Source organism: Zingiber officinale, chromosome 7A (genome assembly GCF_018446385.1).
Source record: "Zingiber officinale cultivar Zhangliang chromosome 7A, Zo_v1.1, whole genome shotgun sequence".
Lineage (NCBI taxonomy): Eukaryota > Viridiplantae > Streptophyta > Magnoliopsida > Zingiberales > Zingiberaceae > Zingiber > Zingiber officinale.
The window spans coordinates 122,212,273-122,229,700 of record NC_055998.1 but is presented as its reverse complement, the minus strand read 5'-3'; the positions used below and the strand labels follow the sequence as shown (position 1 = coordinate 122,229,700).

The 17,428-nt window shown below is 34.2% G+C and overlaps 1 protein-coding gene across 2 annotated transcripts; it reads left to right on the top strand.

Moving 5' to 3' along the window:
• The first annotated feature begins 633 nt into the window (after positions 1 to 633).
• On the top strand, positions 634 to 16,001 carry LOC122002293 (outer envelope protein 64, chloroplastic-like). 2 transcript variants are annotated; one of them, XM_042557414.1, is made up of 13 exons: positions 634 to 956; positions 1,964 to 2,116; positions 2,326 to 2,450; positions 8,258 to 8,383; positions 8,829 to 9,011; positions 9,114 to 9,255; positions 10,198 to 10,363; positions 10,748 to 10,882; positions 11,010 to 11,210; positions 13,334 to 13,461; positions 13,554 to 13,605; positions 15,004 to 15,073; positions 15,579 to 16,001. In XM_042557414.1, the coding sequence occupies exons 1-13, from the start codon at positions 736 to 738 to the stop codon at positions 15,659 to 15,661; spliced, it is 1,785 nt and encodes a 594-aa protein (XP_042413348.1). In that variant the 5' UTR covers positions 634 to 735; the 3' UTR covers positions 15,662 to 16,001. The 2 variants fall into 2 exon arrangements, with proteins under 2 accessions (XP_042413348.1, XP_042413350.1); XM_042557416.1 differs by lacking the exons at positions 13,554 to 13,605; positions 15,004 to 15,073; positions 15,579 to 16,001 and adding an exon at positions 12,297 to 12,373 and having other exon boundaries at positions 13,334 to 13,465.
• The last annotated feature ends 1,427 nt before the right edge of the window (positions 16,002 to 17,428 follow it).

The window sequence follows — 17,428 nt, the reverse complement described above, 5'->3', positions numbered from 1 at the left end:
AAAATTTATGATTTATGATTTAATGTTTAAGATTTAGTTATAATTGTGTAACAACTACCTAGAAATTTTTACCATCGTGTCTCACTTACTCAGTAGTTTCTATAATTTAAAAAAAAAAATTTTATAAAGTTTAAATAATTTATACCAAGTTCATAAAAAAAAATTAATATAATAATATTTTATGTATAATAATTTTGATTAAAATAAAATAATTTTTTAATTTTTTTTTGATAAAGTGTAAATAATTTCTATCAAGTTTATAAAAATTATTTTAATATAATAATATTTTATGTATAATAATTTTGATTAAAATAAAAATAATTAAATCTTCAGTGTACAGTTGTTCTATAACTATTATATGTTATAGTGGTTAGTTATAGTGTTGAAGAGATTACTTTCCTTTTAATTTTTGCCCTTAAAAATATATTATTTAAATTTTTGCCCTTTATAATATATTATTAAAGATATTGGAAAATAAAAATGTAATATGTTGGTTGCCCAAGCTTTCGTCTCCTAACCAACTTCCTACTTGTAAATCGCATTACTAGAAACGGAGACCGAGAAAAATATTTTTTTTTAAAAAAAAAAGGATATTGGGAATAAAAAGGGTATATAAAATCAAGCGCCGTGCTTGTGTTATCTCCTCCATTCCATGCCATTCCATCTCCATTCCACTTCTGCCGCCTTCTCGTCAAATCTCCAACTCAACGGAGAGGCAGAAGTAGAAGCGGAAGCATGGCTCCTTCCTCCTCCTCCTTTCTCCCGTCGAATCTTTTGGTGCTGCTCGGGCTGAGCCTCGCTGGCGTAATCCTTATGACGCGGCGCCTCCGGCGGCGCGTTCCGAAGGAGGACCTCGGCGCCTTCGTCCAGCGTCTCCAGATTCTCCCACCGCCTCCGCCCCCGCCACCCAAGGCCCCCCACCCATTGACCGGCCTCACCTTCGCCGTTGCCGACATGTGAGCATCGGATTCATCTCCTGCCCTTTTCTTACTAGTGCTCTTCTTTTTTTCTAATTGCCCTTGATCGTGCCGAATCTCGTCGTTTAGGTTGCGGAGAATTCTCCTTACTGTGCGTTTTAGGGGTTCTGTGCGACCTAGCGGTTCATGCGGTTTCTTTGAGACTGGATATCTAATAGTATGAGGTCTTGTATGATTACTATGATATCAAATAGTGAAGTGAGACTATAATTAATAGGATATGAATAGTATAGAGAGCCCGTGGCAGATGACTTTTGAAGTATAGAGAGTCTATGGGAGAGACTTATTGAATGCAATTCTCGCAGGTGGTAGGCCAAATTGTAGAGAAATCTCTTAATGTGATTTATTTTTTTGTTGGATCTTTATCCACAATCTGCTGAAGGTGCAGAGGTCAAGATGGCTTGAGCTGATTATCTCAAATTGTTGGCCTAGTAGGCCGATTTCCAACTTCATCTAGAGCTGCCCAAGACTGAGTGGGAGAGGGAATTTGCCGAGTCACCAAGTTGCCGAGTCAGTACATTTTTCTGTTAGATTGTCATCAGCATCAAGCCGTGTTTTCCCAAATGGTGGTGGTTGTCTAAGTTTTCATGCCCATAGGTTTGAACAAATTAATGTTATCGTCAACCTTTTCATCCAGTCTTGAGATAGTCGTTTTTAATTTTTGTTTGATGTACTAAATGGATTTTCTGGTGGTTGTAGGTTACCTATAACCATTTGGCCTTCAGGCTATTGGTCTTGTCATTTTAAAATATTTCCATCTACAAATGCAGACCCTAGTATTTTTCTTCTATTCTTCTTGTATCTGTCATTCAATTTTCAGATTGAGTGTGCTTTTTATCAAATGAAGTTTGTTTAAGCTCACGGGCACTCTTATTTCCTAATAAGAAAGTTATTTTTTTATGAATCAATAGCTAGATGTGCTTCAGCCAAAAGTTTAAATACATTTACAAACTCAGTGAGATTCTGATTATTTGGTTAATTAACAGATTTGATATTGAAGGATATGTGACTGGGTTTGGCAACCCGGACTGGGCAAGGACACATGAATTTGCAACGAGAACATCTCCAATTATTTTGACTCTTGTGGATGGTGGCGCTAGTTGTGTTGGAAAAACTGTCATTGATGAGTTAGCATATGGGTATAAAAGTTACACTTCGCATCCTCATTGATATTCATTCATATGTGTTCTATTCGTGTTTCCAGTCATATGTGCCAATATTTTCCTATGCGCCATTTGATTTTTTTTTTTATGTTTACATAAAGTCTTGTAGTCCATCATTTTCATCCTCTCTAAAGTTCTTCCTTCACTATAGTCATTCTTAGTTAATACCTTGGTAATTTTGCCAGCATAAGTGGTGAAAACAAACATTACGATACGCCTGAGAATCCTTCATCTCCTGAGCGAGTACCAGGAGGATGTTCAAGTGGGTCAGCTGTAGCTGTTGCTAGTGGCTTGGTAGACTTCTCCTTGGGTGAGCTTTTATATTTCGTATTCTTTTGTGAATGAGCTGTTAAAGTTTTATATAAAATCTCCTTAAACTAGTTTCTTATGCTTCATTTTGTCCTCTCAATTTTGTAACTGTTCTTCATGTGCTTTAGTTTGTATCTCTGAAACTGAAAAAAGATCAAACAACGACCAATAATCATGTAGTTTATGTATGTTTTTCACTATTCTTTAGAAATGATTTACAGTGATGACGATGAAGTTATCTTGCATAATGAGTTAGCAAACTAAGATTGAGTGTGGTTTATTGTATGATTGGGTAACATACCTAGTGACAGTGTGTCATGCCCCAAAATGAGCACTTCTCAACTGAACATATTTCCATTGACAATGTCCTTTGTGTCAGTTATTGATCCACGTGAGATGGTAGATAATACTCGCAACACTTACGCACAAAATCATCAACCAGCAAAGATGAATATCACATAAGGACAATCATAACATAATATATATCCAAACAAATCTTATACCATGCCAAAGTGTTGCCAAATGCTGCCAGTAGCAAATTGGAGGTGGAGGTGGGAGGTAGGAGATGAAGAAGAAGAGAATATAATTGCATATTTTGGGACAAAGGTTTAAATTACTTTTTGGCACCATGTTATGTTGACACAACATGCTTTGGTATCAATGGAAGCATGTGGAGATGAATTTAGATGGATTTATTCCTTTAATATCCTTTCACTTTTTACTTGTATAAATAACACACTGGCATTATATATATATATATATATATAAAATGTTTAAAATTTTGACCCGTGCTGAGGGTTCGGTTTCAAACTAGAACGATGCGGTTTTAGTATCATGTCGTGCCGATACAGTTTCGGTATTTTTTATAATTTATATATAGAAATTATTAGATAGATATGTTTATTGTGTATAATTTAAAAATAAATTGTATATTGATTTTATATAAGTTGTTTGATCAACTTAATATGGTTAGAAAAAATAATTAAATATAGTTTTCTTTAAAGATGTATTAATTACTCGAATTAAAATTGATACATCATAATTATATAAATTAATTGTTTATTCATTTAATTAATTATTAGTTTAAATATTATATATTTAAAATGGTAAAAAAAATCAAAATATCAATTAAACAGCAAATAAATAAATAATAATAATAAATTATCAGAATATAAATATGATTTATTAGAATTTTTAAATAAATTTTAAACAGTAAAAAAGAAATTTTTATAATATCAATTAATAATTTTTTATTTTTTAATTATTTTTTGATTATTTTTTACATTTTAAATATATTTTTATATATTTATAGGGATAATTTAATTAGGATTTATAAAAGCCTATTTAAAATATCATATTTCCAGTTAGGAATTGTTTAAATTAATTAAATCTTTTTTTCTTTTGCAACAGTACTCATACAACACCGTGATCTCGCAAGCAGTACTCGCGCGATACTTCCTGTGGCGGCGGAGGCGTCGTGCGATGCTTTCGGCGCCGGCGGAGGCGTCACGCACACTTTTGGCGTCGGCGGAGGCGCCGATCGCGGGCGGATGACGAAGGCAAAATTGGTTCACCTGCTGTGCCAATTTCGCTTCCTCACCGGAATGGTAAATTATATATATATATATATATATATATAAAAGAATGATACCCTACACAACTTATCCCGTGGGCGACATCCAACGTGGATGCTCTGACGCGGCCTTTACTCATTTTTTTTATTTCTCTCTCATCTGTATGCAATTCTCTTCTCTCTCCTGCATGCAAGGTGGTGTTGGTCTTTAAAGACCAGTATCAGGATACTGTTTTAAAACTAGCACCACATTAGTGCACCAACTCTGGTTTGAAACCAGCACCAACGCACCACGTTGGTTCTGGTCTTTAAAGACCAGCACCAACGTTAGGTTCAAACCAGCACCAACATGGTGCTGGCCTTGAAAGACCAACACAGTGTTGCTGGTTTGAAACCAGTGTTGCTGGTCTTTAAAGACAGTACCAACGTGGTGATGGCTGGTGCTGGTTTCAAAACAGCATTGGTGTTGGTCTTTAAAGACCAGCATCACCTTACATGCAGGAGAGAGAAGAGAATTGCATGAAGATGAGGGAGAGAAATAAAAAAAATGAGTAAAGGCCGCGTCAGAGCATCCACATTGGATGTCACGGTTGTGCTGGATAAGTACACACACACATATATCACTGATACTTGACATGTTTCAACATTTTTAATAAAACAATAACACATCTCATAAATACAAAGTAAAATAGAAAATACACAAAAAAAAAAAATGAAGGAAAGCAGAAAACAACAACCAAGCCTTTTCCCATTAGGTGGAGTCAGCTGTATGAATCATTTTACATCATTGAGCTCTATCTCCTATTATATCATCATCTATATTTAAATAAATTTTATCTTGTTTTATTGTTGTTAACCAAGTCTTTCTTGGTCTTCCTTTTCCTCGTTTGATATGCATGTTTATCATAGTTTCACATCGCCTAACTGGAGCATTTATTGGTCGTCTAAGTACATGTTCGTACCATTTTAAACGTGTCTCTCGGAGTTTTTCCTCAATAGATGCAACTCTGACTTTCTCTCTATTGCTCTCATTTCTTATTTTATCCATCCTCGTATATCCACACATCCCCTTAACATCCTCATCTCTGCAACTCTCATCTTCTTCTCATGTGCTCAAGTCATAGCCCAATATTCAACTCCATATAACATAGCAGGTCTAACTGCGGTTTTATAGAACTTACCTTTAAGTTTAAGAGGTACTTTACGGTCACATAAAACACTCGACGCTCCCCTGCATTTCACCCATCCTGCTTGTATTCTATGTAAGACATCTCTCTCAATCCCTCCATCGTTTTGCAAAAATGATCCTAAATATTTAAATCTCTCGGTTTCGGGCAACTCATCCTCTCCTATCTTAGCAATTGTTTCATTACTTCTAATATAGCTAAACTTAAATTCTATATATTTTGTCTTTAATCTACTAAGCTTAAAACCAACCCCTTCTAGGGGTTCCCTCCAAGATTCTAGTTTAGCATTTACTCCTTCACGTGTTTCATCTACCAAAATAATATCATCTGTAAACAACATACACCATGGTACTGTGTCTTGAATGTGCACAATGAGTTCGTCCATAATTAGTGTAAAAAGATAGGAACCTAGAGCTGATCCTTGATGTAACACTATCTTTATTGGAAATGTTCAATTACTCCGCCTAGAGTCTTTACTCTGGTCGTTACATCCTCATACATATCCTTAATTAGTTCAATATATGTTACGCTAACATCTCTCTTTTCTAAAATTTTCCATATAATTTCTCTTGGGACTCTATCATAAGCTTTTTCTAAGTCAATGAATATCATGTGTAGATCTTGTTTTTGCTCTCGATATTTTTCAATTAATTGTCTAAGAAGATGTATAGCTTCTATTGTTAACTTTCCAGGCATGAACCCAAATTGATTTTCTGTTACTGTGGTCTTCTTCCTTAATCTTTTTTCTATTACTTTTTCCCAAAGTTTCATAGTATGACTCATTAGTTTAATACCCCTATAGTTTGCACAATTTTGCATGTCTCCCTTGTTCTTATATAAGGGAACTAGAGTACTTATCCTCCATTGATCAGACATTTTTTTCGTTTTCAATATCATGTTAAATAATTTTGTAAGCCATTCAATACCTTATTTTCCTAAGCACTTCCATACCTCTATCGGAATATCGTCTGGTCCAACAGCTTTTCCATTGTGCATCTCATTCAAAGTTTGTTTTACTTCTGAAGTTTGAATTCTACGATAAAAATTAAAATTTCTGTACTCATTTGACTTACTTAAATTACCTAAGTTAAGTTGGTCACCTAAACCTTCATTAAAAAGTTGATGAAAATACCTCTTCCACCACTCTTTTATTTCTCCATCATTTACTAATATCCTATTACATTCATTTTTAATACATTTTATTTAGCTAAGATCTCTTATTTTTCTTTCTCTCACTTTAGCTATTCTATAAATATCTCTTTCCCCTTCTTTTGTATCCAATTTTTGATATAATCGTTCAAAAGTTTCATTTTTTGCTTCACTCACTACTTTCTTAACTTCTTTCTTGGCTATTGTATATTTTTTTAAGTTTTCCTCATTCTTACAAATATATAATTTCTTATAAGTTATTCGTTTTTCCTTCACTTTCTCGTGTACTTTCTCATTCCACCACCAAGATTCTTTACTTAGTGGTGTATGCCCTTTTGACTCACCGAGTACACTTTTAGCTGCTATTTTCAACTTTAATACCATCTTATCCCATGTTGTATTAGAGTCATCGTATATTTCATCTAATGCTTGTACTTTTACCTTCTCCTTAAATATATTTTGCTTTCCATCCTTTAACTTCCACCACTTAATTCTAGGAATCATATATATTTTCTTTCTATTGATACTATGTTTGAAGCGTATATCCAACATTACTACCCTATGTTGGGTAGTTAAGCTTTCTCCAGGGATAATTTTACAATCTTTATAAATCTTTCTATCTTTCTTCCTAATCATAAGGAAGTCAATTTGTGATTTATTATTCCCACTTTTGAATGTGATTAAATGTTCTTCTTTTTTTCGTAAAAAACGTATTAGCTAATATAAGATCATATGTTATCGCAAAATCTAATATAGTTTTCCCTTCCTCATTCTTCGTTCCAAACCCATAACTCCCATATACTCTCTCATATTCCTCATTTTTCACTCCGACATGCCCATTTAGATCACCTCCTATTAAAATCATTTCATTTGGTGGAATATTTTGTAATATTTCATCTAAGTCCTCCCAAAACCTTGATTTGGTAGCTTCATCTAATCCTACCTGTGGTGCATATACGCTAATTATGTTCATAGTTTCTTTCGTCACTATTATCTTAAGGGTTATAATTCTATCCCCTTTTCTAACTACTCCTGCAACTTCAACTTCATCCTTTAACAAACTATCTATAATAATACCCACTCCATTTCTTACTTTACTCTTTCCAGTATACCATAACTTAAAACCTGAGTTCTCTACCATCTTTGCCTTCTCGCCTGTCCATTTTGTCTCTTGTACACACAAATACTAATTCTTCTCCTAATCATCATATCTACTACCTCCATTGATTTACCAGTGAGAGTTTCTATATTCCATGTTCCAAATCTTAGATTATTAGTTTTCCTATCATATTCGTTCTTATCCAACCTATGGATATGGATAAGTATAATAATATGCTTAAAATTATTGCAATTATTGATAACTTAACTTACTCGGGCTTGTGCATGAGTATCTGCCAAGGGGGTGGATCCAAGTGTCTCACACAACTATTACTAAAATTGTGACACTGACGTATAAGAATAGAAATGTAAGGTATCCACTCGGAGTGTCGGGGTTCTACTGTTGGTAGCTACAACTATGAAGGGATGAAGAGTCCAAGTATCAAAGTTGATAAACAATTTTGAAATTCTTCACTACCTTCTTTTTGTTTCTTTTGTACTTTTTCCATATGATCTGACCATGTTCCAACAGTTCTTTTTCTGCTTCTTCTGTTCGTTTATAATATGCTTCTTTCTACTACCTTCCCGTGGACAAGTGTTAGTCTCGGCTATTGGCTTAATATCTGACATTTTAAAAAGACTTTTCTTTTGGCAAAATGAATTTATGCCAACACTTGAGCTTTATTCTACATCCATGTTTTGCAAGTTATGAAAATAGGTGGGCACTGCACGATATTGAAAAAAATGAAGATATTGCAAGATCACAGAATATTTCCTTTTTTTTTTTTTTTATATTTGCAGGTGTTGACGCTGTTGGTGGAGTGAGAATACCCGGGGGATATTGTGGCATTTTAGCTTTCCGGCCTTCTTATGGTGTTATTTCTAATATGGGTGTTATTCCTGTTTCCCCTAGCCTGGACACAGTTGGTATGCAAAGTTATTCCTGTTTCTCCTAGTCTTGAAACAATTGGTATGCAAAGTCTTTCTAGCTCTTGAAATATTACATATTCAACTGAACATGTGTGCTTTACTGTTTGCTGAAAACTACCATGAAGGTTAGTCATATTTTCAAATTTTTTGATATGGTGCTAAACTTATAAACTGAAGTGTTAGAATGTAGTGACTATTTATTAGACCATCACATGAGATAAGTTTTTCCATTGGATGAATGACTTAATGCAACATTGAGATGAGTCGAGAACACAAGAACACATTATTTCTTGATTCCATTAGAAATTTTGTATGTTTGATATTGTATCTTATCCTTTATTTGTTTTTACCTTTAAAGTTTGTAACAAAATAGTACTCTGTGATGTTTCATTTCTAACCAATTATTAACCACAGATATTTGCGTTTGTATCTCTGGTTTCAGGATTATTCTCCAAGGATCCAAATGTGTTGCATCGGGTAGCTCATATACTGCTCCAGCTTCCATATGGCGGTTTGCACCAACCTAGAAGTATGATCATTGCAGATGACTGTTTTGAACTGTTGAAGATACCAGCGAGTAGAGTGACTCAGGTGCTGGTCAAATCTGTAGAGAAGCAGTTTGGAAGTAACTATCTTGAGTTTCTCCTCCAAGGAGATGCTTATATCTCCCTTTTTTTTAATATTCATGACTTTGTTCTAACAGTATCTTGCTAATTCATTGGTGTAGGGCGACTTCTAAAGCATCTAAATCTTGGAGATTATTTGTCTTCAAGAATCGATAGTTTGAAGCATCTTCAAAATGGAAAAAAGAATGATGAGTCAACAAGCACACTCTTATCACTTGCAAATGCTATGCGATCACTTTATAAGTAATTCCTTATCGCCATTGATACTTGAGCAATATCTAATTTCCTCTGGATATTCATGTTTAAATGTTTTAGTTGAGTTTTCTCTTTGGGTTCGTGATGATGCAGTTTTTCCTAAGAAATTTTTGAATAATTTGAGAAACATATGTTTCAAAAGTTGAACCAAAATAAGAATAAACATTTTTCTGCAATTCTAATTTAACAAATCCTTCCTGATTAAGGAGATTATGAATTTTGGTCTTGATTTTTCTGCTAGCTTATGGATGGTTTGGTGTTAATTTCTTGTCTACTTCATCTTGTTCTTGTTGGGTACGCCGTACACTTTACCTCATATATTTTTCTACTGTACATTCAAAAAAGAGCTTTGCCTCTGGCTTGGTGAACTTGGTCAATTCCTGTGATTGGGGAGTTATCTTTGCAGCATATGTTATGCTACTCACTATTTGGTATATCATGCGCGTTTATGCGCTGGCTCCTTACTTTGCACAAATACATGATGGCACTACATGGGAAATTAGAAGGAAAGAAATTAAAATAGATGGGATATGAATTGTACTCAGAATCTCGATGTACATGAGATCTATATCAGCACTGAAAGTTTAAAGAAAAAGGGAACAATTTCATATGGTTGTTGCTATGATCTCTAAGGACTATTGGCGCAAAATGTGGATTGTGCAAGTCATATGCTGATAGGTGTGGTATTGACAACTCACCAGGATTTTTTTTCCTTTTTGGTAAATGTCCTGTTATTTTCTTACTTAATCAACCTATGTTTTTTTTATGTGCATATAATTGGACTGATAAAATGTATTGGAATTTTATTTTTTATACCGAATCTTTGTTTAGTAGCAAATTCTACCACTGCTTTCACATTCTTCGTATTGCATACATTTTCTTTATGGCATTGCTTAAGCTTAAATTAATAAGTTTGTCCTTTATTCACAGCCATGAGTTTAGGAATAGCCATGACGAGTGGATCAGCTCTACTAAGCCTGTCCTAGATCCTTTTATATCAGCACAAATAAATAGATCGTCAGACAATACACTTGCACTTGATTGTTGCCATTCTGCAAGAGATAAGACACGCTTGGCCCTATATTCTCTTCTAAAGGTACAAGAGATAGAATTATTCTCGATTCAATAACATATGTTTACAATGGAAGTTCAAATGTAATAAGACATGTTATGCAACTCTTTAGTCTGATAAAATTGAAGCATCAAAGTTTACTTTAATATTGTTAGTTTGTCCATTGTTCTAATTCTTTCTCATTAACAGAACAGTTGACTTGATTTTTTTGGCTTATAGTTAATTGAATGTCCATACATAGAATTAGTACAAGTATATTTAATCAATATATTTGTGAGAACATCATCATTAGAAGTAGTTTATATCAAAGTGTTAGGACTATGATGCCTTGATGTTGTGAGAACATCAACATTACTGCTCTTTTTAACTATACTGTTATTTTGACTGAGTTGGTGGTTCTGCAAACAGGATGATGGCATACTTGTTATACCTACAGTGTTAGGACTTCCTCCAAAGCTTAATGCAAAGGAAATATCATCAGAAAAATATCTTTCTTATACATTTTGCCTGTCTTCTGTTGCTAGTATGGCAGGTTGTTGTCAGGTACAATGCCATTAAATGGAAGCTCAGTGAATTTATGTTGGCAGATTTAACTTGCATGACTCATGATATCTCCAGTTATTCAATCATGCTAACAATGATTGTTTTATGTGCTAATTCCTTACAACAGGTCACTATCCCCATAGGAATACATGAAAAAACTCCAGTCTCACTTTCCTTCATTGCCAGGCATGGAGCAGACTCCCTCTTGCTAGATACTGTCAAGTCAATGTATTCTATTTTACAGGAACAAGCTAATATAGCATCCAAGTCCAGCTTTTCAAAAAGCAGCATTAGCAAGGAAGAATCTGCTGAAATTGCAAAAGAAAAAGTCAGTTACAATCTCTTTATTTCATGTGTTTGCTTCTGTAGATTTATAGCTAATCTTTACAATATGGAACAGATTATTAGTATTAATGCTATTGACATTTAACTTTTATAGCTAATAGGAACACCTGTATAATAATATGGAAAATCGGAGAGAAAAAATGAGAACGGGGATAGGGTAATCACTTCGAGGGATCGACCTCCAATAATCAAGTGGAATTGATTACTCAAAGAAATTACTTGTCTTCTCAAAGGTTACATAACATCTCTTTGAATAGACACGTAAGAGTACCTACAAAAAATAGAAAAAATCTAATAACTTATCTAAAGGAAAATTAAATATAAATTTATCCTAAAAAAAAAGAATAAATAAGGATAATGTTTTCAAGGGTTTATTTGAATAGGTCTATATGGGGATTGTATCATTTCATCGTACTTCAAAACAACCTTGTCCTCAAGGTTGATCTTTTTCTTTTTCTTTCGATGATTTGCATGAAATAACTTCTTATTATGTGCCAATTGAAATCTCCTTTTGATGAAGACAGATTACCTTGTATGATTCTTTCTTAAGTTTGAAAATTTCCTTTGATAATGAAATATATTGTTTTGGGTCTTTGTAGAAAGTTTATGAGCATGCTGATACTTTCTTTTTCTTCACTTAGCTTTGCATTGAGTACTCATCAAATTATGATAAAAAAATACTCCATGATTTGTCAGATGTTGTTGAAGGTGACAAAGTATTATTGCTTTGTTCACTTGAATTATAGAAGTAGTGATTGGTGTTAACGACTTCAATTAAGGGTGTCACAAAATTAGCTACTCATGTATATTGTCTTTGTAACTATCTTGTTGTTGTTCAATGAATCCTTTTACCTTTATTGTTTGTGGAGGTTGTTATCCTTCTAAGTCATGAATTGATTTGGTCATAGCAACATCTTGTATTTCTTCTTCATTGATATCATCTTTTTTCTTTGAATCTTCTATTGGTTCCTCCATCAAAACTCTCTTCTGTGTACATTGATGACTTTGGTACCACTTATTATTTCTTCACGCTTCCTCATTGACTTACTCTTCTTGCAATCGTGCAAAGGACCATGCAGCTTTTACATTGCGAGGATAGTACACTTCACCTCTTTTTGGATGTTAAGATGAAGTCCTTCAATAAAGGTATTCAACAATTTTCGTTCTCACCAATCACAATTTTGGTTAAAGAGTCGAAGAAAACGACTGATATTTTGCTACCATTATGATTTGTTGAATTTTAGATAATTCCTCATTTGCATTATCATACTCTTGAGGTGTGAAACAAGTGAGAAGACCATCTACAAACTCCTCCCATATTGTAGATCCATGGCATGACACAAATAATTGATACTATCGGAGAGCCTCTCCATGCACATGCAAAGATGCTATTTCCACCTTCGAATCATTTGGTGTGTTGTGTAGGAGAAAATGTCTTTCTGCTTTGGAAAGTAGGATTTCTACTTCGCCAACAAGAGAATTCATCTTCATAGAATCTCCAATTTGTCATAATATGAAAATCCTTGCTCTTACCAAATTGATAGGAACCCTTGTCCTATCATCTGGAAAATCGGAGAAAAAGAATGAGAACGGGTGATAGGGTGATCACTTCGAGGGGATCGACCTCTAATAATCAAGTGGAATTGATTAATCAAAGAAATTACTTGTCTTCTCAAAGGTTACATAACGTCTCTTTAAATAGACACGTAAGAGAAAAAGTCAACTACAAAAGGGAGAAAATCTAATAACTTATTTAAAAGAAAATTAAATATAAACTTATCCTAAAAAAGAGAATAAATAAGGATAATGTTTTGAAGGGTTTATTTGAATAAGTCTATCTGGGATCGTATCATCTTTATTTCATGTGTTTGCTTCTGTAGATTTATAGCTAATCTTTGCAATGGAACAGATTATTAATCTTTATGCTATTGACATTTAACTTTTCTGCTGATTGTTCTGTGCTTTCTTCATGGAGGTGGCCGGTTGTAAATTGTTTTAAATGCTGTATTGTTTGTTCAAATTGGAGAAAGTGCCACCTATTTCTTTTAAATATTTCTACTGTGTTTGTCTTTATGGATTTTTTTTCCTCTCTTGATTGTGTTGCAGGGTAATGCTGCTTACAAAGATAAGCAATGGCAAAAAGCTATAAATCTATACACCGACGCAATCCAACTTAACGAAAAGAGTGCAACATACCATAGTAATCGAGCTGCTGCATATCTGGAATTGGGAAGGTACATGTTGCCTTTGGCATCTTGTTCTATGATTTTCATTGATGTTCTCTATAACAAATTGAATTACTTTATTTCCTTGATTTTCCAATCAGTTACCTTCAAGCTGAAGCGGATTGCACTGCTGCTATCAACCTTGACAAAAAGGTAAGTTTTTTTTTACCTTTTAGTGAATAAATTTTGTTTTAGATATGGGGAGCTTGGAATTAGTATAGTCCCTCTTTTCCCTTCAATATCATGCTGTTTTTTGTCATAAAGTTGCCATGACTTCTCATGGTTATATAATAGACATTTGGTTCGACTTCTATAGTTGCTTTTTTGTTGTCTTGTGTCAATCTTGGGTAGAATCATGTTAAAAGTCAAGCGTTAGATTGTGACATTAGGCACATAATTTTGGTTTATATGTACTTCAAAGATTATTTATCAGCTGAGTGTTGAAATGTATACTTCTGCATTTGGTTGATAGGAATAACCATTCTATTTCCTATCAATTCCTGTAAAATTATTTCTATGCATGCTTACAAAAGTGAAGATTTTTATTGGAAAGAACCCATATGAGTAAACTGAGAGTTCACTCAGTTAAGCATTAAATAGAAGAGTACTATACAAGAACTACCACAAAGCTACTGACCAAAAAATAAAAAAAGCAGCTCTCATGACACCATACAGGGATAGTAGCATAAGTTGGGATAGTAGCATAAGTTAGGATATAATTAGTTCTTGTTGGAATCCATCAAGTGGTAGCCAAAGATGCTGAAACATCTGAATAAACCTAACCACCCTTTCTTCAAAATAAATAAGCCTGCCCCATAGGCTGATCAAATTTCAAAGCTCCAAGCGTCTGTCAGATTGTTCAGAGACTCCTGTAGCTTCCTATTAATGCCTCCACTGCCACCTCTCACTTTCCAACTAGCGGCATATCCATCCATCTTTAAACCATAGCTCTAATGGAAACATTAGACCCTGGAAAATTTTCTCGCATCCAAGGAATATCTGTAGATTTGTGATTCCTCGATCATCCTTCTTAGCTATTCCTTCATTCCTAGGAATAGCTATTTTTCCTCTTATCCACTCTTCAAAGAATATCTATTTCTATTCTATTCAATTTTCCAAGAAACACATTTTGAATAGGTTGGGTGCGCCTAATGGACTGATCAGGTTGGATGGGCTGGGCTTCTGTCTACATTAACATACTTAAGCAACCATATTTACTTGAGCAACCATATTTCTGTATCTAACTTTGGAATATTTCAAATTACTAGTTGGTCGGTTTGTCATCGTCAATTCTTGTTTGTCCCAAGTGCCAACTATTGGAATTGGCTATATGAAATCCTATTACACCATTCAACTCTATAAAAGGTTATCTCACTGGTAAAATTATGTAGTCTATTGGAATGTTGTTAATTTTCTCTTGTTATCTTTTATTCAGCATATTATCGGCTTGAAATATTTCCCTTGAATTGGTCAATATTCATATTTGATCAGTTTTTGAAAGCACTTGAATAATTATCTCATTTTCAGCAGCATGTTTTTTTATTTTGCTAGAATGTTAAAGCATATCTACGAAGGGGAACTGCCAGGGAGATGTTGGGCTACTATAAAGAAGCAATTGAAGGTCTCTCTCTCTCTCTCTCACACGCGCACACACACACACACATTATGAATCTCCAACTATTTGGAATTGACCATAGAATCTTATTCTGTAATTGAAACCTCACTATATACATATTCAAGCTCTCACACAATATACATAATCTACATGAATGCATGTGAATTGACTTATTAACATATCTGTTTGTATTAATTGCAACCTTTCCCCTGAGACAAAGATCACCCGAGGCCTATGTGAAGTCTGTTAAGTCTAATTAGTACCAAAGAATTGTGACCCGCTTATATGAGATGAGATCCTCTGTCTCCAAAATGCTATGTCCCCATGTCCCAGAGCCGATCGGACGGCTATGATATTTTCAAGATATACACTGCATTCTTGAGATGTGATTTAGTCCGTCCGATCGACTCTGGGACATGGGGACACAGCATTTTGGGGACAGAGGATCTCATCTCCGCTTATATATCTTCAACTTATTTCTAATTTATGATTCCATCCCTTAAATATGCAGATTTCAAGTATGCTCTGGTCCTGGAACCAACAAACAAAACAGCAACAAATGCTGTCAATAGGCTAAAGAACGTGTTTCCCTAGATCTTAGACTACACGAACTTCCAGCATTTGAAGTACTTACAGATTTTGATAGCCCGCTGTCGATGAATGATACGGGTTCCAGCTGTGTTCCTTGCAAGAGTGCTGCACCAGTCATAACATGAATGCACATGAAATGTGCCCCAATGGTACAGTGCTATAGTTGTGCTGGTGGAGGTGCCTCAGTTTTGCAATAGCTCCGTTGTCCGATGACAGTAAATATTTTCATATTATCTGCCCTTTTTGATGATTATCTCTTTGTTTTTTGAATCTAGACTCATTTTTAGCTGCTGTTAAGTGGGAGCGCTATAGTTGAATAAAATTTAAGACTTATTTCTTATAATTGCAATTTCTGTGTAACTAATCTTTCCTTTTGTTTTTTTATTGAGCATTTTATCTGAGTTCTATTTCATGTAAAATATTATGATCAGAACCAGAAAACAAACAGGTCGCAATAACATGGTAATGAATTCTGGCTTGGGTGAAGTTGAAGTAACCTTTACAAGTTTGATTATTTCCTTTCTACCTAAATTTTGATTAAATTTTTAGTTGATTGCTGAACATTCTATTGTCATACTGAATTACATTGAAGAGAGAAGTTGAGGGATTCTGGTGATGATGAATTTATTTGGGTTGATGATGGTCAATGGATTTAGGTGAGTTGACATAGATTGTGTTTGATTAGCCTAAACCAGAAGCTGATTTGGAATAAGTTCGCCATTACATTTTAATTGTTGTCTAATGTTTTTTTTAGTTGGCACTAGGTATCAATTGTTGTCTAATAAACATTATTTTCGAAGCATATAGCCATTATTTGATGGTGATTGGTGTAGAAGATCATGTCATTATTTGTTGTTTTATGGTAAATGATTATACTGTGTTGCTTGAAGTTCTTGTCATTCATTGATTATTGTTGTGATAAATGGGTATACTTGCTGTTTGAAGTTGAAAGGTTAAGATGTTGGCATTAGTGTTTGTCATTTGTGATGCCGTGCTATCATTCAAGAGTATCTAATCAAAGGGTCCCCATGGGATGCACCGTCGTTAACTACTTGAGGTCAATTTCTAGTGGCGAAATGTTTCTTGACTTCCTTACCTTCCTCATGCAGGGTCCACTGTGTCAAGAGCAAAGTCTGATTTATGTCTCTATAGATGGCTGTGAAATCGGTCGCATGTAACTCCAGGTGAACATATGACCTTTTGTCTATCAAAGTAGTTCCATTGTCTGTTTCAAAATTGAAGATTTCAATGCTAGAGATCAAGTGTTGTATTATTCGGATTAAAAATTAATAAGAAAAAAACGGAGGTGATGATGCGAGAATTAGATTAATCATTCTAGTGCAGCCATGGTTATTTTTGTTGCGATTCTTCGCTCCAGCAAAGACGGTGCATGCCACATTTCACATTTAGAATTAGGCCATAGTTTGAATATAGTGACCACGTTTGTGTTCAAATCTTACCTATCCAACAAAAAAAAATAATAGCAGAGTTAAAATCATCTAAAAAAATCCACATTTTTTGTACTTGTTTGTGTTTGCCAAACGTTCTTTGGCGAGTAAAACCACAATATACTTCATTAGCGGTAAGAGAGCAGCAGCAGGGCAATGCCAGTGATGTTCATTTTGCAGCACTATAATTATTTGGGCAAAGTCAAAAGAAGGTTTTTATTTTTACCGAATTGTATAAAATGATTTTCTGGCCTATATCTTGGGTCTAAATTTTAAATTATCGGACTTGTACTAATTATAGTATCTAAATTTTGAATGAGTT

Excerpts from the sequence above, each read along its gene's own strand:
- LOC122002293 (XM_042557414.1), top strand. The coding sequence starts at position 736 with ATGGCTCCTTCCTCCTCCTCCTTTCTCCCGTCGAATCTTTTGGTGCTG. Across the intron at positions 10,364-10,747 it reads CCCTATATTCTCTTCTAAAG|GATGATGGCATACTTGTTAT; the intron begins GTACAAGAGATA and ends TTCTGCAAACAG. Across the intron at positions 13,606-15,003 it reads CTATCAACCTTGACAAAAAG|AATGTTAAAGCATATCTACG; the intron begins GTAAGTTTTTTT and ends TTATTTTGCTAG.